This window comes from Oreochromis aureus, linkage group 16, assembly GCF_013358895.1.
Source record: "Oreochromis aureus strain Israel breed Guangdong linkage group 16, ZZ_aureus, whole genome shotgun sequence".
Taxonomy (NCBI): domain Eukaryota; kingdom Metazoa; phylum Chordata; class Actinopteri; order Cichliformes; family Cichlidae; genus Oreochromis; species Oreochromis aureus.
The window spans coordinates 25,695,434-25,720,181 of NC_052957.1; the positions used below are offsets into that span (position 1 = coordinate 25,695,434).

Below are 24,748 nucleotides of genomic sequence, written 5' to 3' on the forward strand. Positions count from 1 at the left end.
CAAAGCAGTGAAATACGGGTTTTTGCCACATTATAAAAACCTGGGCAAGAAGTACGTTTTTTTTTAACTGCATAATAATAGTTATGATAATAATAATAATTGCTGCATGTTAAACGTGTTAAAATAAAGGCGAAAAAAACCCCCCTTAAAATAGTCCATTCACTACTGAGAATCAGTGTGTAGCAGCTACTTGACAAAAATTGTAACCTTTTCTTATTTTTCTTCTTTCATTTTGTATTTGTTTTTATTAAATTGAGTACTTTATACACATAAAAATGTATAAAAATTGAAAACACATTTCTATAATAAAAAAAAATGGGACACAGGGCTGAGTTTGCTTCGCAGAAATACCCGATTTTGTTTCGTTTCAAGTAAGAAGAAACTCGAAAGGTGTGTTCACGGAGGAATCGTGACATTTCCGACAGCATCGAATGCAGCAGACCCTCGGAGCGGTGAGGAGGTGCTGCAGTTTCAAACGGACTTTATTCCGTCCTCGGGCTCAGTGCGCGAGGCTGCTGCACTAATAAGTTTTCACCCTGAAGAACACTTGCGGATTATTTTCGTGTTTTATTTCGTTTTCCCTCCTACAGAGGTGCAACAGGTGCAGCAGAGGGGACACTTTTAAAAGTTTGAAAATAATGCTGCTGACGGAATAAACCAGCCCGAGAGGACACGACAAGTGGATTTTACGCACCGAGCTTCGTGCGCTGGACGCTGGAGACAGCCACACGTTTGTCGTACACCGGAGAGCCGCTCTTTGCTCTGTGTTTGTTCACGTTGTCACAGACATTTTCTACCACATGATGCCACTTTTTCTGGCGTCTGTGAATTATCGGGAGGAAACGGTGTAAAAAAAAACAACGACAAAAACAACAAAATGTTAGAGGGTCGTTAAATTTAGTGGAACGTGACAGCCGGAGATGAACTTTCTCCGTAATGATTGCAGGAGCTCTGGTGAATGATTGACAGCTGCTCGCAGGATCAACTGGATTTACCGTCAAGACTTCAGCTTATGCTTTAACCATTAAGAGACTGAAAGGAGCCTGTTTATGTCCTGATTTATCCACCAGAAGAAGAAAGTTTTCAGTCAGGTTTCTGAGATGACCATGCAGTAAAAGGACTCTTGTATTAGATTTCTTCGTTAAATGACTCCAAATGAATCGTTGTGAATTTTAATATTTATTTATGGCATCTACAGTGAGACACATGCCGTGGCCCCTCATAATGCTGCTGCTGCTGCTGCTGCTCCTCCACTCCCCTGGTTTCACATTAGGTGCTTCTAAGGATCTGGTGTGTGAGCCCATAACTGTGCCCATGTGTCGGGGCATTGGTTACAACCTGACCCACATGCCCAATCAGTTCAACCACGACACCCAGGAAGAGGTAGGCCTGGAGGTCCACCAGTTCTGGCCCCTGGTCCGGATCCGCTGCTCTCCGGACTTACTCTTCTTCCTGTGCAGCATGTACACACCGATCTGCCTGCCAGACTACCGCAAGCCGCTCCCACCCTGCCGCTCGGTGTGTGAACGAGCCAAACGGGGCTGCTCGCCTCTCATGAGTCAGTATGGCTTTGAGTGGCCTGAGAGGATGAGCTGTGAGCAGCTGCCACAGCTAGGGGACGAGACCCTGTGCATGGACCAGAACAGCAGCGAGACCACCACCCTGGCTCCCCCATTCCCCAAGCCCACCCCTAAGGGCAGGACTAGACCGCCGAGCCCCCCGCAGTGCGACAGGGAGTGCCGCTGCAGAGAGCCGCTGATCCCCATCATGAGGGAGTCTCACAGCCTGTATGGCCGAGTCCAGACTGGCACGCAGCTCAACTGCGCCCAGCCTTGCCACCTGCCTTTCTTCTCGCCAGATGAGCACGCCTTCACTAGCTTCTGGGTGGGACTGTGGTCGGTGCTGTGCTTCATCTCCACCTTGACAACCGTCGCCACCTTTCTCATTGACATGGAACGCTTCAAGTACCCAGAGAGGCCCATCATCTTCCTGGCTGCCTGCTACCTCTTTGTCTCCTTGGGTTACATCATCCGGCTGGTGGCAGGTCACGAGCGAGTGGCGTGTGGCACCAGTGGCGACCAGCTGCACATCCTCTACGACACCAACGGCCCCGCTCTCTGCACCCTCGTCTTCTTGCTGGTGTACTTCTTCGGCATGGCCAGCTCCATCTGGTGGGTGGTGCTGTCCTTCACCTGGTTTCTGGCCGCAGGTATGAAGTGGGGCAGCGAGGCCATCGCGGGATACTCGCAGTATTTCCACCTCGCCGCTTGGCTCATCCCCAGCGTCAAGACCATCGTGGTGCTGGCTCTCAGCTCTGTGGACGGGGACCCTGTGGCTGGAATCTGCTATGTGGGGAACCAGAGTCTGGAGAATCTGAGGGGATTCGTGCTCGCACCTCTTGTGGTTTACCTCTTCACCGGATCACTTTTCTTACTCGCCGGCTTCGTTTCTCTGTTCCGCATCAGGAGCATCATCAAGCAAGGTGGCACCAAGACGGACAAACTGGAGCGGCTGATGATTCGCATCGGGCTCTTTACGGTGCTGTACACCGTCCCCGCCACTATTGTGGTGGCCTGCCTGGTGTATGAGCAGCACTACCGGCCCGGCTGGGAGCGAGCTTTGGCCTGCCTCTGCCCGTCCGAACGCCAGCGCTTGGGACTAGGCCCGGACTACGCCGTTTTCATGCTCAAATATTTCATGTGTTTAGTGGTGGGCATCACCTCAGGAGTCTGGATTTGGTCGGGAAAAACTGTAGAGTCCTGGAGGAGGTTTGCGGCTCGATGCTGTCCCTGTTGGCCACAGAAAGCCACCGCTCCACCCTCCATGTACAGCGAGGCCAGTACTGCTTTAACTGGACATACTGGAACTGGGCTGACATCAGGGATCTACCATAAAGCTGTTCCGCCTCATATATGAGCTTTTAAGAGGACTCATGTACAGCCACATCTCCCAGTATCCAAACACAGACTGGGATTGTGGACATATCTCAGACCTGTGAGCTAGAACTGCTTTCCTTGGACGTAGAGCTCAAACCTTTGACTGAACTTGACTGTCACTGAGGAACTAACCTTTGAGTTAAATGGATCCATAATGGAGTCCCACATGCTTCTCACTATCTCCTCATCCTGAGCACTGACAGAGAGAGAGAAAAAACACATATTTATTTATGTATATATTGTACAAATATTTGGTGTTTAAAAAAAAAGATAACGTGCCATATATTTAGTTTCTAACCAGCTGATGCCACTGCCACCATCGTAAGTGTAAGACGCCAGAAAAACAAATCAGATTTGAGCTGTATAAACTTGTGTATAAATGTGCTGTAGCATGTCAGTGTCTGAGTGAATTGTTTTTATGGTTACAAACTGAAAGTGGACTGGGAAATGGTCCTTATTATGTTGCTTTTTCCCAAAACTAGAGATGAAATTCTTTGAAAGTCTTTCTCATTTTAACTGTCTCATTAAATCACTAAAGTTTCTGTGGGGGGGAATCTAGTTTTGTTCACGTATTGTGAACTAATGCACAGTGTTTATGGTAAAGATACACAATGAAACTTCAGCCCCATCTGCTGGTTCAAAGGGGACCTGCTCACCCCCATCCCACCCCCAACAGATGAACATTAGACCACAGACCCATCTGAATTTTGTTCTTAGCTGTTGAAAAACATTAATAGCATAAATGACCAATTAATGATTATTCTATGGTGGCGAATCTGCTGTTGACTCCCTGACTTCAGCTCAGTGACCTCTAGAGGTCCTTGGACCTCACTTTGAGAACCACAAAGTGATTTTTATAGCAGTATTTTGCCAGAACAAACAGATGTAAGGGTTAGACTAGGTACAGTAAAGGTCACCTTAGACTCTGGAAAACGGAACTAGCCACGTTAAACAAATAACCAAGACATAGTTTAATCCATAGTTTAAATTTATAGAAAATTTGCAAGCAAGTAAAAAATAAGAATTTAAATTTTCCCAGGTTGTTATTTATCTCGTTCTGTTTGGGATTTGGACTGCTGGATGGAGAAAACAAGCACTTTGAAAAATCTTCTTTTTGAACAATGTCACAATTTAAAAGCTCTTTTGCTTAATAGTTAATTAACTGAAGAACTTAGAATGTACATGTATATTGAGTTTTTCTCATGTAAGTAAGAACCAAACCCTCCTATGTTGTTTGCATGGATCTGTGGTCTAATGTAAGTCATCTGTTTGACAACTTGACAAAAACTGACTTTCAGAAGTCACACTCACTGCACGGTGTACAGTTTACCCAGAAAAGTGTGCGTGTGTGTGGAGGGTGGGGATGGGAGACAGAGAGTGCTAAAGACAACAAAAAATGAATGACGGTGGACGAGTACATGAAATCTGTCTCAGTGCAGAGTGCTACAGCGCTAATGCAGAACTGACTGAACCCGTGACGTTCTGTAATATTTCCATTCATTGTTGATGGTCCTTTGTGTTTAGATTACCGTGTGTCCCCCATGTTAGATAGCTCTAATTTATTAGTCTGATGTGTGTGAAGGAAATGATTGTATGAGTGATGATGAATGCCAAAAAAAAGAAATGCTGGTAAAACTGATATGTAGATTAACGAGTACATGTTGGGGTTTTTTCCGTTTTTACATTGACAGACCTCCTCAAAGGACGTTGATAAAATACTGTAGATTTTGATTCATGTTGTGGAATTAAAAGTGTTGGATCTTGAACGTTGTGCACTGCTTTTTGACTGTGTACGAAGCCCTAAAACATTAACTGACTGCTGAAGAGTGCGCACAAGAGCACAAAGTTCAACTAGGAAGAAATTAGTTGTTCAGTAACTTGATTTGGAAGTTCTTGCATTCACTAATAATGGCAGTATAGTGGATGTGTAACCATTTGCTGCCCTGTTTATGACAAATTTGTGGAAATACACAACTATTCTACGAAGTCTCACCTACTTCTTGCAAGAGGGTTTCCATGAATAGATTGCTGATCTCTTGGAATGTGTTGTCACATTGTAGCACCACCCTACATCGTTAAACCCCTGTCAGCAGGATTTCTCTCAGTGGCTTCCAAGATCAGACAATGACGTCACAACAAGACACCCATTCATTCTTCATTCAGTCCTACAGCCAGACATATATGTAAATATCAGGTGTATGCGAGTAATTGTTACTGATAGCAAGCTGAAAATGCAGCACCTAAGAGACATTAGAATTTAACAGAAAAATAATAAAGCCCAATGTGTTGGAAGTAAACCATGTGTGGTTTGATGTGGCTTAGATACAGTGCTACAACAGTCTATTCAACGTATAATCAAGTACATTTTGGGGGTGTGAAAATAACTTTAAGAGACGATACAGTTGACGGGAATGTCTGCCTTTAAATAATCCAGGAAGCTATCAGCTGATTAAAAGCAAGATACTGTACTATTGCAGTATAAATTTTAACACACAGTCCTCGAAAAAACACGGAAAGCATTTAGGCACGTAGACATGGTCAAGACCACCTACTGAAGTTCAAACTGAGCATCAGAATGGGGGAGAAAGTTTCTAAATTACTTTGAATGATTTGATTCTGAGGTCAGAGAGGGACATCCTGACGGTTTAAAGCAACTGTAACTTCCATAACCGCTCATTACAACCAAGGTGTGCAGAAGAGCATCTTTCAACCTTGTAGGAGATGGGCTACAGTGGCAGAAGACCACACCAGGTATCACTGCTGTCAGCTAAGAACAGGAAACTGAGGTTATGATTTATATGAATTACCAAAATTGGAACAATGAAAAACTGGAAAAACATTTCCTGATCTAAAGTCTCAATTTGTTCTGCAGAATTAGGATAGTAGGGTCAGAAAATAAACATGAAAGCATGGATCCTCGTATAAGAGGTTCAGGCTGCTGGTGGTGTAATAGTGTGAGAAATTCCTTTTCTTGGCACACTTTGGGTCCCTCACTGCCAACTGAGCATTGTTTAAATGCTGCAGCCTATCTGAGTACTGCTGATGAGCAAATCCATCTCTGTTTGACCACAGGGTATCCCACACATCACAAAACTCATCACTAGTTTGTTGAACATCACATCACTATAATCAAATGGCCTCCACAGTCACTGGATGTCAGTCCAACAGAGCACCTTTGGCACACGGTGGTACAGGAGATTCACATCATGGATGTGCTGACAAATCTGCAGCAACCCTGTGATGCTGCCATGTCACTATGGACCAAAGTTTCTGAAGAATGTTTCCAGCATCTTGTTGAATCTTTGCTATGTAGAATTCAGACAGTTCTAAAAACAAAAGGGTCCAACCTGGTATTGGGAAAGTGTACTTTAGTGTCCAGTGAGTTTATTGTATATTGTTATACCACTGAAGCAGATTCACTGAAAGCAACAAAGGATCGATTCAAAAGATGTATTTAACTAACTTTTGTCTATACGGGCAGTATAGTTAACAGAAATTTGCAGAAAACAAGTGCTTTCATATGAGCTTTAAACATTTATGCAATCAGAACGATTTATCTAACTCAACTAAGGAAGACTTGTTTCAATTTCACCACTGACATGTATATAAGATAAGATAAGATAAGATAAGATAACCTTTATTAGTCCCACACGTGGGAAATTTGTTTTGTCACAGCAGGAAGTGGACAGTGCAAAAGTTATGAAGGACAATTAGAATAAAAAAATAAAAAGAATAAATACAGTACACAACTGTACAGAATAGAATAAAAATAGAATAATATATACAGTAGAATAAATAGAGTAAAATATACAATAGGATAAAAATAGAATACAAATGTTATATACAACAGAGTGAAAAATACAACGGTTGCCAGAAAGATTATTGCACATTGTGTTATTGCACATTTGTGGATGTGTGTGATTGATCAGTTAAATGCTTTATTGTGGAGTCTGACAGCAGTGGGGAGGAAAGACCTGCGAAATCTCTCCGTCCCACACCGTGGGTGCCGCAGTCTCCCACTGAAGGAGCTGCTCAGTGCTGTCACAGTCTCATGCATAGGGTGGGAGATGTTGTCCAACAGGGATGACAGCTTAGCCCCCATTCTCCTGTCACTCACCACCTCCACTGGGTCCAGAGGGCATCCTAGAACAGAGCTGGCCCTGCGGATCAGCCTGTTCAGTCTCTTTCTGTCCCCAGCAGAGATGCTGCCTCCCCAGCAGACCACACCATAAAAGATGGCTGAGGCCACCACAGAGTCATACAAGGTCTTCAGGAGTGGGCCCTCCACTCCAAACGACCTGAGTCTCCGCAGCAGGTACAGCCTGCTCTGCCCTTTCCTGTAGAGGGCGTCTGAGTTATGAGTCCAGTCCAGTTTGTTGTTCAGATGAACACCAAGGTACCTGTAGCTGTCCACAGTCTCAATGTCCATACCTTGGATGTTCAGTGGTTGCAGTGGAGGATGTTTGTGCCTGCGGAAGTCTACCACCAGCTCCTTGGTTTTACTGGCATTGATCTGGAGGTAGTTCAGCTGGCACCAGTCCACAAAGTCCTGAGTCAGTCCTCTGTACTCCTTGTCATCCCCATCAATGATGAGGCCGACTATTGCAGAGTCATCAGAGAACTTCTGCAGGAAGCACTGGGTGGAGTTGTGGGAGAAGTCTGCAGTGTAGATGGTGAAGAGGAACGGAGCCAGAACCGCTTCCTGTGGGGCCCCGTGCTGCAGACGACCCTGTCCGACACACAGCCCTGAGTCCTCACATACTGCGGTCGGTCGGTGAGGTAGTCCAAAATCCAGGTAGTGAGGTGATGGTCCACTCCTGAGTTCTCCAGCTTGTCCTTCAGAACCGACGGAAGAATGGTGTTAAAGGCACTGGAGAAATCAAAGAACATGATTCTCACAGTGCTCCCAGCGGTCTCCAGGTGAACGAGGGAACGGTGCATGAGGTGAATGACGGCATCATCCGCTCCAATGCCAGGCTGGTAGGCAAACTGAAGTGGGTCCAGTGATGAGCTCACAAGGCGCCGAAGCTGAGCCAGGACCAGCCGCTCCAGGGTCTTCATCAGGTGGGATGTCAGAGCCACCGGCCTGTAGCTGTTGAGGTCCTTGGGGCGTGAAGTCTTTGGCACTGGGACAACACAGGAGGTTTTCCAGAGCTGTGGGACTCGTCCCAGCCTCAGGCTCAGGTTGTAGAGGTGCTCCATCACACCACACAGTTGGTCCGCGCAGGACCTGACGACCCTCGAGCTGATGCCATCTGGACCCGCTGCCTTCTTGCCATTAATCCTCCTCAGTTCCCTCCTAACCTGGGTGGATGAGAGAGACAGGCTGGAGCCTTGTGTTGGTTGTGTATTGGATGCTGTTGATGGGGTGGGGAGGAGTGAGCAGGGTGAATAGAGGAGGTGTGAAGTGTCTGAGGTGTCAGAGGTGGAACAGCAGCAGTGGGGAGGGTGAGTCTGCAGCCGATGTTGGAGACTGCCTCATGGCTGAATCAAATCTGTTGAAGAAATGATTCAGTTCATTTGCCCACCCTCACCCCTCCCAGGCAGAGAGTTCTGATGTTTGTGGCCTGAGATGGTTCTGAGGCCTCTCCAGACTTCACCGACGTTATTTTGCTGCAGCTGGTTCTCCATCTTCTGCCTGTAGCTGTCCTTCCCATTCCTTATCAGTCCCCTCAGCTCTCTCTGCACCCTTTTCAACTCCTCTTTGTCTTTGGATTTGAAGGCCTCCTCTTCTGCTTGAGGACGGCTTTAATTTCTGGGGTAATCAAGGTTTGTTATTGGAGAAACACCGTACAGTCCTGGTAGGTACGGTGTTATCCACACAGAAATTAATATAGTCCGTAATGCATGTAGTAAGGCTGTCGATGTCCTCTCCGTGGTCGTCACAGATCACCTCCCACACAGTGGACTCAAAACAATCCTTAAGAGCCTCCTCGCTCTCCTGCGACCATCTCTGCACTGTGCGGGTGACTGGTGGCTCCCTGCGCACTAAGGGCTCATACACAGGGACAAGGTGCACCAGGTTGTGATCAGATCTGCCCAGGGGAGGGAGAGGTGATGAACTGTATGCCTCTTCAGCATTGGCATACAGTAAGTCCAGTGTTTTATTGTGTCTGGTTGGGCAGGTCACATACTGGGTGAAGGTGGGCAGTGTGGAGTCCAGTGAGGCATGATTGAAGTCCCCTGATATTATGAGGAGGGCTCTCGGAGATTGTGTTTGCAGTCTGCTGACCACTGAGTGGAGAGTGTCACAGGCTGCATCCGCGTTGGCCGAGGGGGGGACGTACGCTGTTATCGCGATAACATGCGAGAATTCCCGGGGCAGGTAGTATGGACGCATGCTAACAGCTAACAGCTCAATGTCTCTGCTGCAGAGTTGTTCTTTCACAGTGATGTGCCCAGGGTTACACCATCTGTCATTCACAAACACTGCCAGTCCCCCTCCTTTCCTCTTACCGCTGTCTCTTGTCCTGTCCGCTCGCAGCAGCTGGAATCCCGGTAGTGTCACACTCGTGTCCGGAGTTAGCGGTGTTAGCCACGACTCCGTTAGCATCATGTATGTGAGGCTCACACTGAGCCTCACATACATCTTAAATTTGAACTGCTTCCTTAACAAAACAAAACAAAACAAAAAGTAGATAATAAACTGCTTAAACTGGTTTACGATTCAACCATGTAGCCACACCCGTTTCTCAGTGTACTCCTAGTGCGAAGTATCAGCTCTACTTTGGACTGCTTGCGTTCTGTGTAACAGTTAAGTGCTGCATGTCTGTAAAAACAATACAATATGAGCAATTCTCTGGGTCCCTCACAACTGTGGGCCGATTTTGATTTAGATACCATAATGCCAGCCAGTAATGTTAATAAATGGTGCATGGTGTGTTTTGCTAATATACGGCTATAACAGTGTTAAACTGAACTCTGTTGAGGATATTGAGCCTGACTTCCCAATGTTTAGAACTGAGCTGATCGTAAAGACAACATAAAAGACAATAAACCGCAACACATTTGTTACATGATTAGTGTTTATTTAAAATACTCCATCTGCAAATGTTTTTTTTTTCTCAATTAAAAACAAGACAAACTTCACAGCTAGAAGCCTACATAGTAAGCAAAAGAGGAGGGGAGCATCCATCAGTTTGTTTTCCCCCTCAGTATCTGTGTAGTGTGTTCCAAACCTTGGGCTGGATGGGTCCTTGGACAAGAACAACACTGGTGATCTGATGGGGGGGTGGGGGTGGGAATGAGGTTGGGATGGTAGGATCTAAGGAGCTTAATACTGAGGCTGACCTGCATCAACCCAACTTCCATATGGAGCCATTAATTTGCAAATACTGATCCAGAGTCAGTAAACAGCCCCGTTTGATCACCCGTGGTATACACAACTTAACACCAAATTGCAAATGGCACTCCTGATTTTCCTGTGACAAAACAGACAAAACAGCTGACTGAGAAGACGTCAGCCAGCTCCCACACAGTGATATCAGCTCAGTGTCTTGTAATATGAGACATGGTGGATGTTCAATCCTGATGGACAGAAAAATGTACTCGAAACATATCGACAGTAAACATGTCTGAATTACAGTCTCCACAGTAACTTGTGGTATTAAATCTAATTTACAACAAAGGTCATTTTGCATTTTTTTGTGGCAATTTAAAAAAAAAAAAAAAGAAAAGAAAAGGAAAAAAAGGATACATTTGGTGAAAGTTTATATACTGTTAAGGAATCCCAGGAAATGACCAACCAACATTAACCTCACTATGCTATAGCACTCAAGCACGATTTCAATCTTCATAAACAACCAATGAGCCACATCTGAACAACCTAACATTTGCTGGTTTTGGTCTTTTCGTGGAATACAGTGACAGTAACAACAAATATAACACACCACTCTCTTCATCCTTTAAGGCTGCATGAAGTAATTCAAACATTTTTGTAGAAAAAAAAAAAAAAAATAGAAACCAAAGTGTATTTCAGACAGATGAACTCGATCATTCATGTTCAATGTGATCTCTCAGAAGTGATAGACATATAACAAATAAATAAAGGACTTGTAAAAACAACAGTCAAATGATAATGCTTCAGATAAGGTAAACACCTTTAATTTAACAATCACGCACGTCTACAGCTGTAATGTAAATTACCGTGTGGACAGGTCATACAGTGGCGTTTTTGTCCTTGCCTGATAACTCTGTGGGTAATGCTTTCTGGGGCTGGCTGTGGGTTAGCTGAACTTTGGAGGTCAGAGGGCAGCAGTCTATGAGAGCACAGCATTGGAGCGTCGTATACCTATCAGGTTGTCTGCGCTGAGAGATCGCCTCATCGCGGCTCGACTGAGGTCCTTGTACTTGTCTTCACATAGTCTTGAAATGGCCTGGAGGAGCATTATCAAAGCACAATTACTCGACATTCACACAGAGATGGACTAGATCATTTTGATTTAACCAGATATTTGAATTAAAGGTATCGAATGATTAATAAATGATCAAACAGCCTTTGTTACACTTTAAAAATCCAGGTCATGAGCAAAAAAGCTACACAAGAAATTTCTCCGACTGTTTCAGAGGGTGGTTCTTCCTACTATGCTAATCACTAACGCTTTTATTAGTTCTATTAAATCCTGCTTGTAAACCATGCCATAGAAACAGTTGCCAAAATAAACAGTCTTTAACTTGAGAATACAGAGTATGCACCAGCAACTCCTAATCTGAGGTCTGAGGCAGCGGGCGTTGCTTCAGAGCATTAGATGAGTATTACAGACGGAGGTTCTGTAGTCTCTGGAAGGAAGCTTACCTCTAGTTTCTGGGCACGCTGGTTGTTGAGGGGTTCCAGAGGGAAGCTGAGGTTGTTGTCGTCAGCCAACTGTCGCAGGTCAAAGTAGTACTTGGCGTAGACGCTGGCCGGCACATTGATGTTAAATTGCAGAAGTTCCAGGAAGTGGCGCTCCATCTCATTCCTAGAGATCAGGAAGACACCTTAGGGTTATTCCCAACAGTCAAAACTTGGGACATAATTTGGACTGTAAGGGGTGTGTGTGTGTGTGTGTAAAAAAAAAAAAAAAAAAAAAAATAGAGATATCCTTAGGAAAGATCAGCCTAGTCAACCAGTCTCAAAGTTAAAAAATAAATGCATTTTACAGAATTTGTGACACAGTAGGAGACATTTGAAAAGATTTTTTAGAATCACACTTGTTTTTGTTGTTCAACTTGTTCAACCTGCTTTTTCAAACTTCAAGCGGCTGGTTATGGATAGAGGTGGGTATAACTGATTCAAATATTAATAGTACTGTTGCCAATGCTGGTGGTACTGGTATTGAATAGATACTTTGTATCGTTTAAGTTCAGTATGTATCCACTGAATTGTTAAAAAAAATTTGTAATAATGAAAAAAACTACAACTCATTAACCATGACAAATGTCCATTTGTGTTGACTATCATGTTTATTCTATTTGTAGTCTATAGCACATTTAAACAGCAGAAGCTGACAGAAGTGCTTTAGAGACAGACACATTTAAAATTCATGAAAAAGTGAAAAGTGTGTTGTTGTTTTTGTTTTTTTAAATTATTGTGGAAATGAAAAAAAAAGTTATTTAGTGATCATTAAAATTATGTTTCGAATTCACAAAAATGATGATGATTCATCCCAGAAGTCATGACATGCTCTCTTTACTACATAAGCTGCCTTTATTGTTTAAAAATACTGGTACTGTATCGGTAATACTGGCCCTGTATTTAGATGGTATCGGATCAATACTAAAATTTGCAGTATCACCAGTTGTTGCGACAGCCTTGATTAGTAGCAGGTGGATGAGTAATATTTTGAACTAAATAGTCAACCACAGTTGTGCATTAAGGAAATATTAATTTTTAGCTTAGTCAATTTCTCCTGCAAGCACAACATCTGAAAGCTCCTAATATACAATATCTTTTTAGTGAAAAGCCACCGTAAACTAATCCCCCAAAACAACCACTGCAAAAGTTCCTTTTTGTACTTGTTCACAGAAAAGGGGACCAGGGTCCAACTGACAGGTAAGAAACAACCTATCAATAAAAGACATTTTGATGAGTTCTACCAAGAAAATCATTGTTGGCTTTGCTCGTTTAGCAAGCAGCAGAGAAGACGACATTATTTGAAGAAACAAAAGCAGACAGGACAAACCTCTCTACACAAACTTTTATATTCAGTCACTTTCACTTTTAAAACTCATCTCTCTGAAGATGGAATCTGATATATCTTTATAAAGGTCTCACACGCACGTGGGTAATCAGACATCCAGGCACTTAGCTGGAGTATCACAGCTCATCCTTTTCCAGACTACAACCTCCATCATCCTTCCTCATCATCACAGTCACGAGTAAAATCTAAGGGAGGTGGTCGCCAAGGAGACAGCATCCAGGATGCTTTGTTGGTCAGCAAAGGTGGTGAGAGCGAGTGTGTGAGTGTGTGTGTGATGTCTGGTCTCCCGGGGCAACTAATGGAGCGGGCGAGAGCCAGGACCATTATGTAGAAGCAGTGAGAGCACTTGAGACCCTCCTCTCCATTTCTCTCCATCTCTGTTTCTCTCTCTCCCTCTACTCTTCTTCCCATCCCTCCATCCAGACCCGACCGGGATCACAAAGACACTTCAGTGGAAGCAATGAAAACAGGGCACAGACAGGGTAGGTCAGACGTACGAGAGGGATGGGGGCTCGCAGAGAGAGCGCACACGCATCTTTCCAAATCACGAAAAAACAAGGAGGCACTTTCGACCTCTTTCACAAACACGCATATGGGCGCGCGCACACACGAAAAGCAATTGTAGGAAATAAAGCCTGGGTCTTCCAAGTGCAGCCTCTCGACTCTTATAGCCTGACAGACAGCAGAGATTGCTGTGGCTTCTCTCCATCCCAGTATTTCATCTGTCTGCTTTAAGTGCATCCTTGTTGATGTATTCCTTTTATTTATTTATTTATTGGTGATGATGGTAGTGGGGCGGTCTGAGCATTATTAACAAACAATTTTCTTAGCTGGACAGCAAAAAACAAATAAATTAAAAAAAAAAAAAAAAATATCAACGAATTTCTTCATTTTCTCATTGCATGTGCGTTTCCTGGAGCTTTCCCCACCTGAACATGCCAACAACCCACATTTTGGCACTCCAGAGTTCGCCAAGAATAAACCCAAATAACCCTGCCAATAAAAATTTAGGGTACTTGTATGTTCTCTCAACCTCTCAAACAGACCCGAGGATAATTGGAACAATGTTGATTCAGTGACAGCAGCATCTTTTTCCAAACCCAAAGGGGGAAATCAGCTTTGTACACAGGCTGAGTGCCACGGCCTTAGGAGGTGCTAAATGGGGACAGTGCTCTTCTTCCTAGCTGGATTTATCAAACACTTTCTTTCAAATTTAAGTGAAATGTTACAATTATGTTTCAGAAGTGATGGTCTGAAATTGTGCATTATATTCAAGCTTCTAGCCACATCTTATCTGGCTTTTCATTCCACTTACAAGTGCTTGAAACCGCTATTACCACATCTCATTTCTAACATGTCTGCTAGCAAACTAGTTTTGACTGAATGCACTCTGATCATGTTGCTTCACACGGGCCTGCAAGCTACAGTACAGCAGAATGAAAAGACTCTGTTTGGTTCCACAGTCGGTATGCTGTTTGATCAGTCAGTACCCGCCAAACAAGGATTTCCTTGATAAGGCTAAATTCACTCCTTCATTTGAATTGTTATTATTCTGACCCGTAGAGGAAGATTTACCTTGATATGTGCACTTAAAGCACTAAATCTGCTTTACAGTCTTGGTAATATTTGACATGAATATTTTAACATGTATTTTCTGAACATGGAAGTTGATTGATCTTGTCTACAGAAATTAGAGTTCACCAAGGATGGGACTATATTAACAGGAAACAGGTTACTAAATCCAGTGGTTCTTTTACAGTCACCATGTTCTCATTTTTCAGATCACTTTACAACTTACATGTCCTCCACAGTGATGTCTTTTAGGATCTGGCAGTAGTCAACATTCCACACAGCTTGGTCATCCCAGACTTTAGAAGCCAGTAAGATGGCTCCCAGGACAATGCGCTTCCAGTTGGCGGGGCAGATATCCAGCTCAGCGTAGGTCAGCAGCCGCTCCAGGTACACCTTCAGGACGAAAAACGTTAAGAGATCAAAGCTTCAGAGGTTTTAATAATTCCTTTGCTAGTTCACTACAATTAGTCAGGAACAATAGTCTGCTTGTGTGTACCTGTACTGAGCAAGATCCCTATATGCACCTTCCAGACTACTTAGACTACTTTCACAGTATGTAGCCACACTGTATTTGTGTTCTTGTAATAACAATGATTATGAGACAAGCCAACAGCCAACACAGCATCACTGCAAAACTACAAAGATGTGTTGTTGTTTTTTGCCATTTTGAAAACAGAATACTGAGTTTTCATTTTTGCAACAGCTGAAACAAACAAACAAACAAATAAATAAATAAATAACATTACTTTCCAAAATACCCAGCCTGTAGGATGACATAAACTTAAAGTAAAGATAGGGATTGAGCTAGAAAAATTTGAGAATCCTACTCTGACAGCTCTGACTTAAAAGTGAGTGTCTTTTGTCTTCATACTGATGATCACTTGTCATTTGTGCCATTTGGAAAAATAGCACAAATGCAGGCGTTCACTGCCATCTGGTGACCACTTAATGCAACAACAAAGTACTCAACAACAACAACCTTCTGCACAGCTGTGTACATGTCACTCAGGTCATCTTCAGTACAGACAAATATGATGCTGAGCGCAACTTGAGTTAATAACCACTTGGTGATCTTTATGTGTTTGATTAAATTCTGATCAATCAGGAAAAAAAAAAAAAGACGGAAATCAAAACCAATATAAAAAGGAAAAAAAGAATTAAAATATAAACACACTGGGTGAAATCAAATATGCAGTGAGCAATGCAATTACTGTTGTAAATGTGATAAATAAATCAAGACACCACTTACAAGAGTGACGATGGCACATTCTGCAGTGAGCTGTGCAGCACTGAAGAGCGTCCTGACGAAGCGGTAGATCAGTTTGTGTTCTGGGTCTACATATGCGTAGTCATCAGGCACTGGCTCTCTCTGCATGAGGTGAAAACATACACACTTGTCTGACAGAAGCAACAAAGATCCAACAACAATCAGGTCACATTTGTTTGTTTGGGGTTATTTTTTTGTAGCTCAGTAATTCATCTGAACGTCTGGAGCCAAAAGCTGTGTGGAAACGCACCACAAAAAGCTGGATGTGTCAGGCATGATGCAATGACTACATTCCCAAGTATAGAAAATTGATTAGTGAAAAAGAAGCTGTGCCATTTAACAGCCAAAATCCATTATTAATGGAAACCGTAGAACAAGTTTAACTGTGAAATTTCTTTATTTTTCCACCACTATAACTTCAGCTCTGCCAAAAGCACGCTGTAAGGCAGTGAAAAGAAACCACTTCTGCATCTTTATCGCAAATCTACAACTGAACGGAAGCCATTAATGCAGACCGCAAGAGAGGATGTTTTTCTTCCTCATTATGGGTTCTTTTTAAAACAGTGATTCACATCCGTTTTGTGATTCATCACTCACAACTCTTAATAACTTGTGAAGTTTCTAGAAAAACATGGCCCAGAGAAGACCAGTGGGCAGAGTGCCTACACATGTAAATGTGATCAGTCTTCATACTGACTCACATCAACATGAAGGATGTGAGTCTAACATTATTTCACAGAAATCTACGCATTTTCTCATGTCCAACACTCGCACTACTGAGCCCTGCACAACAGTGTTTCCCATGTCACCAAGAGCCCCTCTTTAAGTATCCTTGCATGCTTCTGTGGACATACATGATTTATGCTACAGGGTTGAAAATTTATTACAAGAACAAAGAATTCATTGGAAATCAAAGGTTTGCTTCAATCTGTTTGCATTACCAGTGAAGTCATGATTTGATTGGTGGAAACACGAGCTCATCTTGCCTGAAATGGTTTTTGAAACCCTCGTTAAATATAACTAAAAGTCTGCATTTCCACTTTATGTGCTTGATTTTAGCAACTTTACAAATAACTGTCACTGCCCAAATACAGACTGCACTACTGACTGGCTAAAACCACCGTTATTGAGCTGGAGAGCTGGTTAATTTCATTAACATGCTCACCGACAAGGGGTGCAACTTCTCATCAAAGATGTCCAGTGACCTGTCCGAGTCCCTACGGCACAAGCAATACAGCAGTCAATATACTTTGCAGGCACACTAGTTTTAATAAAATAATGTGCTAAAAAGTTACACGATAGTGATCAAATCCAACATTTACACATACCTGTTTTTGATGTGGTAGTATATTGCTAAAGTGACACTGAAAGAGAAAGAAAAAAAACCGATAGTTTAATAGCTACAACCTCAATGGGACACTAGCATAGTGTGTGCATGTGTATTAGAGCTTATGCTGTGACAAAATATTTGACACATTCAGCGAGAAGACTTCATTTAATCACACTCAGATAATCCTGATATAATGATCCACATTCACTGGACTAATGTCATTACAGATTACTGTCCTAAACGAGGTGAAACAACATGAGCTTTAGTCACGCATCTGTTTTCTAACACTCCAGGATTACTATGCTCTGATGTAACAGGACTTTTTTTTTTTTTTTTTTTTTCGTGTGCGTGTTTGAGGGAGGGACCTTTGGACAACACAGCCCTGTGTGTTTGTGTTTCTGAGAGACATTCTCACCATTTGATTGTGCTTTTGAGGTTTGGCTGGCTGACAGTGCTGTCGTCTATGAAGATGGTTGAACAGGAGCTGTATTTCTTTGAGAGTGGACCAGGGGACACCTTCACACATTTAAAAAAACAAAACAAAAACAAAACAACAAAAAACAACACACAATTAACTTGTGCTGAGGGGACAGACAGTCACGCATGCTTCCTACATTTCCAATTTTTCAAAAGCTCTGTGTTATAATTGTTTTGTTTTAACAATATTTGTGGATCATCTTTGTTTAAATGTTTTCCATGCTGAAAGTGATTCATTCACTGGCAAAAAATGCAAATGACGCCCTCTACAATATGTACAAGCTAACAGCCCATAAATTAAGTTCATAAGTTACATTTAATTAGTTATATTAAAGTCACCATTAGGATATTAAAAACCAAGAAGCTTAGTGTGATTGATTTTTTTAAATATTAAAAACACAAATTTAATGTAAATTTTCAAAACACTTACATGACTGACATGGTTTATGTGGTTGCTTTTCCTCTTGTCTCGTACTGCAAAAGAATTAAAATGTTCAACAAAGACTAAAAGCAGCATCAATCACAGAAAACTAATTGTATTACCACATTAAACAGCATTTAACAGCCTTTTCACACTCAAGAATCATGTAAAATAAATTATAGTTAGATGAGTTTATTTACATTTGTTTAGATATTTTTCTGTAAATATAATACCATATATACTTATTCAGCTATGTCTTGGAGACCTAACTAATAATGCATAAGTTAGCAAACCATTAAATTGATTTATGTTGTATTTTTCTTATAAACTAAATGCTTAACTTTTCAGATTCGCAGGCATCCTGCAATCTTGATACCGAACTTACCATTAGCGTAGAGCTGGGCGATAAAACGATAACGATATGTATTGCGAAATAACTTTTTCTTGATAGAAAAATTAAACTATTGCGATAGGCCTCATCTCTCTTGTCCTCTTAAAAAGAAAAAAAGAACAGCCAATCCAAATTAAGTAGCGCAGAGCCGAACCAATCACAGGCGCAGCGTCACGTCACGACTTGTTACGTACAGCACAAGCGCCAAGGCGCACATGTGTATTTGTTTTTGCAGCCGTGCAGCCCGGGTAATGAAGGAAGTGAGTTTGCCGACTAGAGAAAAATCAACCGAGAGCATGAGCGAAGGTTACCGAAGAAAAAACCGATGATGGTTCCAATGCCGGAGAGCTTGTCGAACGGAAGGGCCACAGAAGTTCCGTAGTGTGAAGGTATTTCGGCTATTTCAAGTCTGACAAAAAAACAAACAAAAAAAACAGAGTAGCGCGCACTGTAAGTTGTGCCGAAAGCAAGTCTGGATATACAATAAAGCGGTGCATGCTCAATCTCTGACTGAAAGCGCTAATTCGTCATTCGGCTTTTGTCAGACTAAAGTAACTGTTAAAACTGTTTGAAAAGCTAAGCTATACAACATTGAGAATTTCCTCTTAGTTCTCAGTTTATTTGATATTGACAAAAGTTAGTCAATTTTGTCTGTTCTTCTGTAAAACAACCTAAGATTTATTTTTAGAATTAATATTTTGTTTCTAAGTGGAATTGACAATTTAGTGGTCTGTTTTGTTTGTTCTGTTTTGAAACTTAAACGCTTTAGCGGCTGCCTTTTGTGTAGTTTGCAATATTTGCCTTTATTTATCTGAAACTGAAGTCTCATGTTCCTTAAGTACATCTACCCTGTTGAACTTATTATGGGAAATAAATATTTTAATTAAAACAAGCTGCTGATTATTTCACATTTTACTTGTGAGCAACGGCACATTTAAATCTTACAAATATAGTTATTTGGCTTATATCGTGATATATATCGTTATCGCCTGAAATGAAAAAAACATATCGTGATATGAAAAAATCTTATATCGCCCAGCTCTACATTAGCGTCCAATCTTTTGATTACTTTACTAATTTTAGACAACAGAATTCTAAAAATCTTCTGAGACCCGTTCAAGTAATCGCCAACTTGGTTTTTAATGATACACCTTAGGCTTGAGCTCTACAGTGAAGAAAGTGATGAATTTATAAATGACACTTATGTATCTGTAGAGCAGCAGCTATAACAACAGGACCTATAACAAGGTCTCAGCCAGGATAGAGTGTGCAGGATGAAGGGCATTGAGGAACACTTGTTTGGTGTAATTTCACCCAACAGTTACCGGTGCTGTTCTCTGAGGGTGTAGCCGAACATCTCACAACTAGGGGAGCTGGCAGGTTAAAGACCACTGAATTTCAAACATTTGCTCAAGTGAAAAGATGTGTGCATGTTTTCTGTTATCTGGGATTTAGATGAAGACAGTTTGTGTGAATCACTGCTGTGTGAGTGTCATGTTATGATTGCTCACCGTCTGTCTGGGACTTGCTAAGGAAGATGGTGCTTGCTCGGGCGTGGTCCGATGGATTAGACTCCAAGGCCAGCTCTGATACAACAAAAACAAGAAAAGCATTTAAATGTTCATTATTAGTGGCTGGTGTGGAGCATTTAGCTCCTGATCTGCATTAATAAATCCAAAGAAAAAGCACAAAGTTGTGAGCTAACAAAACCATCTAACACTAATAAGATCATACAGTGTATTTATGTAAATCATCATCATCATAAATAGTGGAGAATATTGTAACAGAGACAGTCAGATATGTTTACAGACTAATCTCACAAACACAATCTTTTAAAGACAAACAAGACGTGAAGCTCAGAACAGATTAGAGAGACTGGGAACCTGTTTGTGCTTATGTGTTGAAGGCTTTAAAACAAATCTGACTTAGAAGAACTAAATGTAATCTTGTGGACTGACAGGTGGATTGTGTGCAAAATTTCAATTAAAGCAGTACAATTACAATGACCTTTACTCCTTAAATCCAATTTGCACGAGTACTATTAGTAAATGCAACCGCATCACTGTCCAATTACTTTTTCAATTTATTGTGCAAATACAGAGACTATCAGAGACACAAGTGCTATATTAAAACTTTACATTTAAAACAAAACCTCCGGTTTTTAAACAACTTAGACATTAAACATAGCACAGTGTAATTAGTTTGATTTGCCGGCACTAGTTCATAGACGTACACAACTTAGAAATCCATTTTCTCCAAATTCATGCAGACGGCACATTACATAAAATACAAGGGATTAGGCGATAGAAGCATTTGTTAAGGGAGTACCATAAGGAATGCAAGACAGATTGCTGGCCTGATCCCCCCCCCCCTTTCCCACTTTCACCCTGCCAACAGCTGGTCACACAAACTGCACTCACAACTGTCCATAACCTCATAAATGGAATGAACTCCGTGCAAGCTGGGGAATCAATAAAGAGTGGCGACATAAGGACTGAGCTTGGGTCTACATCACACAGAAATATCTGAGATACTTTCCTGATCGGGGTCTGTACCACAGCATGAAATTACAGTGTGGGCATCAAAACTAAGAGGGGTACAACGCTTAATACGTACTTTTTATTGTGTAACATTTTGTTCAACCACTACCTGCTTAAGACACATTAAGAAAGGAACTTTTATCTCCATCTTTCCCTTTTGGAATTTACCCATCATGTATTTCAATTTAGGTTTCTTTAAGTGCAAAGTCTTATAACATTTCTATTTACATGTGGCCACCCAATTACTTCTCAGTTTCTTTATTTTTACTTTTTCTAAGTTTCCCCACACAGTAGATTGCAGAAATTGATTCCAAGTAACCAAGATAACACAAAGCTTGTTTTCACGTTTGATGTCTAACTTTTGTATGTAATGCCAATATGATCAATATAATGCAGTGGATAAATAGTGCCAAGAATGTCCTAATTAAAAAGGGCAGTTTTGCCACTGGCATGGTAATAAATACAGATGGGTAACTAGGCAATAACTAAAGAGGGTGTGGTGTGTGCATGTTGTCCCTACAGTTGTGAAACACTATTATTCCTTAGTTGTTGGATGATCCTTCGCTTTCGATTCATCCCGTGGGTCAATATTAGCAGAAGTGTGTGCATACATGATGTGGGCTGTATACAGTCATCTAAGTTTGCGTGTGTGTTTGGTAGTCACACAAAGATCATTCTGCACTGTGCCAGTGGGTGGATTAGGATGAGCCTCCCTGTAAACAAACAAATATGGGTGTAGTGTTTCACAGGCCCAGATACTGAAAAGTAAAACGGGAGTTAAAGCTATAAAGGAATCGCCAAGTGCTGGATGTCTGGCAGGCTCTTACCATCAGGGACCTCTCTGTCGCTTATGTGCTGCAGGTAGGGCACAGTGTCGTCGCTCACTTCGGTGCTGGTCTGGAACTCCTCCAGCCGCTCTGCCGGCAGTCTCGATGGTAGTTTGGGGCTCGACTCCGGAGACCCGCAGCATGACACCGTATTCCCCATTCCAAGCTGAGCGGAAGCTTCACACGATAGCAGCCAAATCCAATAAGTGCAAATATATGTAGCTAGCTGAGGTTAGCTTCCCTTGGCCTCATAAACATTACCAGGCTGCAGTCAGTACAAGCACATTATCTTTGCGTGCTAAAACGCCGCTCTCCACCAACTCCCAGGAACTGCATTACTGTCCATTTGTGGCTAAGTAGAGCTGCAGCCGAAGACCAAACAGCCAAAAGGTTTACCTTTTAGTGGAAAGTCAGACTGGGCGTATGTAACAGTCGATATGTTCTTGCCCTAACAAAAAGCCGCTCTTAGTTTAAAGCAGCTGGTCCATTCATTCATTCAACATGCCAGAGTTTCGGTGCTAAGTAGCCAACTAGCATTATAGCATGTTAGCTAACCAGTTAGCTCGGTTCATTAACTTTTCTCTACTCCTCATCAATTCAGCTTTGTGGTACCACGTAAATAAAAAAAAGTCTCTTCAAAATGACCGTGTTACGACTTCAAAATGTCAAATTCCAGCAGACACATTTTACGAGACTTTCCGAGCAATCCCAGTGATGTCCTCTTGCAACTGAGCCCAGTGTGTCGACAAATCCAGCTCGAGGCTTTTGCGGCCTTCTTTGGAAAACAAAGAAAAAAAGATAAAATTCTAAAAGACTAGCCAAGAAATTATCAATGAAGTTGCACTGACAAAGTCTTCTTCCGGTCCCTCGTTAGACAACCAACTCTATTCACAATTCCGGACACCCCCATTTGAGTCTCCTCCCTGTCAGATTTGTGCTGTAGGTAGACGCCACTGCCACCATCTGTTGCCGGAGCTCCTAAACGGACAAGGAGCACTGAACGTGGTAAGCCCGCCCACCTCGGAATTCCATGCATTACTATTGGCTAATAAATCAATGCGCGAGCATTTAAACCCCGCTACTTGGTTGTGAAGGCTGTCTATCAAAGAAGATTTAAACTCGTGAAATGTAATTACAACGCTCCTATTTTTGTATCGTCACTGATCCACACCCTTTTTTGACAGTGAAAACCGAAGCCCATCCTGTATTGCACTACCTGTCAGTCAGTGCATCCTTTGTTATTCAAACAACGCAATAAATTTGGATAGGCAAGCAGGGCCTGTAAGTCAGGTGGTATATTTTTTTAACATGCTACATTTGTGAAATCTTAATTTATTAAACAAATAAGAATGGCTGTTTAATTAAATGTGAAACCGAAGAGTGAGAGGAAGACTTAGGGATAAAAAAAAAACAAAGCCCTGACAAATATTTACAGATGAATTCGTGAGCTGATGATAGATTTTCTTACAGGCCACTGAAACCAGTGTCAGACAGCTCAGACAGGATTCACATTCTCTGGTTTCAGAAACAGGATTCCTGACACCTCTCCCTTCTCACTCTTGGCTGTATGTGATAAAACAGGGAAACCACAGATTGTATTGAAATTTTGCTCAACGATTAAATAAGCAAGTGACATAAATCATACACTAGTGGCAATCTGCCAGCAGTATGTGTGTGTATGTTGAATATTTTAATGTGTAAACATGAAATTCTAAGTACAAACAAAGAAAGCCATGTCAGTCATCCAACCCTATTTTTGCAAGTTCATGCTGGAGACTAAAAAAACATACTTCAGCAGACTTCATCAACTACTTTTTAAGTGAATACCCAATATACTTGAATTTACTTATAAATGGTAAATGGACTGGTACCTATATAGCACCTTTCTACTCAATTTTAAGTGCTTAAAACCCTTTCATTCTCATTCACCCAATTACACACAGTCATACAGTATTTTCTTTTCCCAAATCTATACTTAAGCACTTATATCTAACAATCACACACATACTCACACTCCTTAAAGATATGTCACAGGCAACTCAGGGTGGACACATGGACAGGAAGAGCCAGAATGATGACCCAGAGAGGTCAAACACACTGCACACTGTCTTCCTCCCCTCACCCCAACCTGAACCCGGCAGATGCCCCTCCCTGAGCCTGGTTCTGCATGAGGTTTCTTCCTGTTAAAAGGGTGTCTTTACCTTACATATAAAATCATCATGAACATCAAGAAAGCACATGCAAATAGAAAATACTGCAAAAGCACATAAAAAACAATGGAAGTGTTTTGCGGTGACGATAACATGACAGAACAGCTGCAGAAGTGACAGATACCAAAACATGCAAAGGAGTGAGACATGCTGAAAAGAAGCGTAGGGTCATTGGTGTTGTGAGGGAGAAAAAGATCCAGGTAATGTGCGTTCTGATCGCATGACTATAGATAATTGGCTACTATTAGTTGTTTACTGCAGCTGTTCCATCAAATTATTTTCTCCCCTAACCACTTCCATTGTTTGTTTTTTCCCCCCTATATGCTTAAGTTACAATGTTACAAAGTTACACGTATTCCGGCTTGTTTCTACTGACTTTTGTTCCTCTTCTCTCCAGTACATACCTCCACCTTCACCTATCCAGCCTCTCTTTGAACTGCTCCCCACTCTCACTATAGATCACAGTATCGTCTGCTAACATCATATTCCTGCCTGGCCTGATCTGTCAACCCGTCCATCACCACTGCAACCAAGGCTCAGAGCTGATCACTGATGTAACCCCACCGCCACACAGAAACGCTCACACCTCACCCCTTTCT

The 24,748-nt window shown here is 42.1% G+C and overlaps 2 protein-coding genes across 2 annotated transcripts; one reads left to right on the forward strand and one right to left on the reverse strand.

Annotated features, from left to right (window-relative positions):
- Positions 1-510: 510 nt before the first annotated feature.
- Positions 511-4,702, forward strand: fzd5 (frizzled class receptor 5). The gene has a single exon (XM_031732945.2). It carries the CDS (start codon positions 1,186-1,188, stop codon positions 2,914-2,916), a length of 1,731 nt encoding a protein of 576 aa, XP_031588805.2. The 5' UTR covers positions 511-1,185; the 3' UTR covers positions 2,917-4,702.
- A 5,245-nt stretch (positions 4,703-9,947) lies between these two features.
- On the reverse strand, positions 9,948-22,934 carry ccnyl1 (cyclin Y-like 1). The gene is made up of 10 exons (XM_031732943.2): positions 21,940-22,934; positions 20,084-20,158; positions 18,191-18,234; positions 17,699-17,799; positions 17,282-17,317; positions 17,119-17,170; positions 15,936-16,055; positions 14,913-15,079; positions 11,731-11,893; positions 9,948-11,311 (listed from the first exon to the last, which is right to left on the reverse strand). The coding sequence occupies exons 1-10, from the start codon at positions 22,097-22,099 to the stop codon at positions 11,195-11,197; spliced, it is 1,035 nt and encodes a 344-aa protein (XP_031588803.1). The 5' UTR covers positions 22,100-22,934; the 3' UTR covers positions 9,948-11,194.
- Between the last annotated feature and the right edge of the window lie 1,814 nt (positions 22,935-24,748).

Bases quoted from the DNA above. Each gene is read 5' to 3' on its own strand.
- fzd5 (XM_031732945.2), top strand. From the start codon at position 1,186: ATGGCATCTACAGTGAGACACATGCCGTGGCCCCTCATAATGCTGCTG.
- ccnyl1 (XM_031732943.2), bottom strand. From the start codon at position 22,099: ATGGGGAATACGGTGTCATGCTGCGGGTCTCCGGAGTCGAGCCCCAAA. The intron at 17,171-17,281 runs GTATGTGTAAAT...CTTGTGCCGTAG, and splicing joins TACTACCACATCAAAAACAG to GGACTCGGACAGGTCACTGG. The intron at 11,894-14,912 runs GTAAGTTGTAAA...CCTGATCTCTAG, and splicing joins GACATCACTGTGGAGGACAT to GAATGAGATGGAGCGCCACT.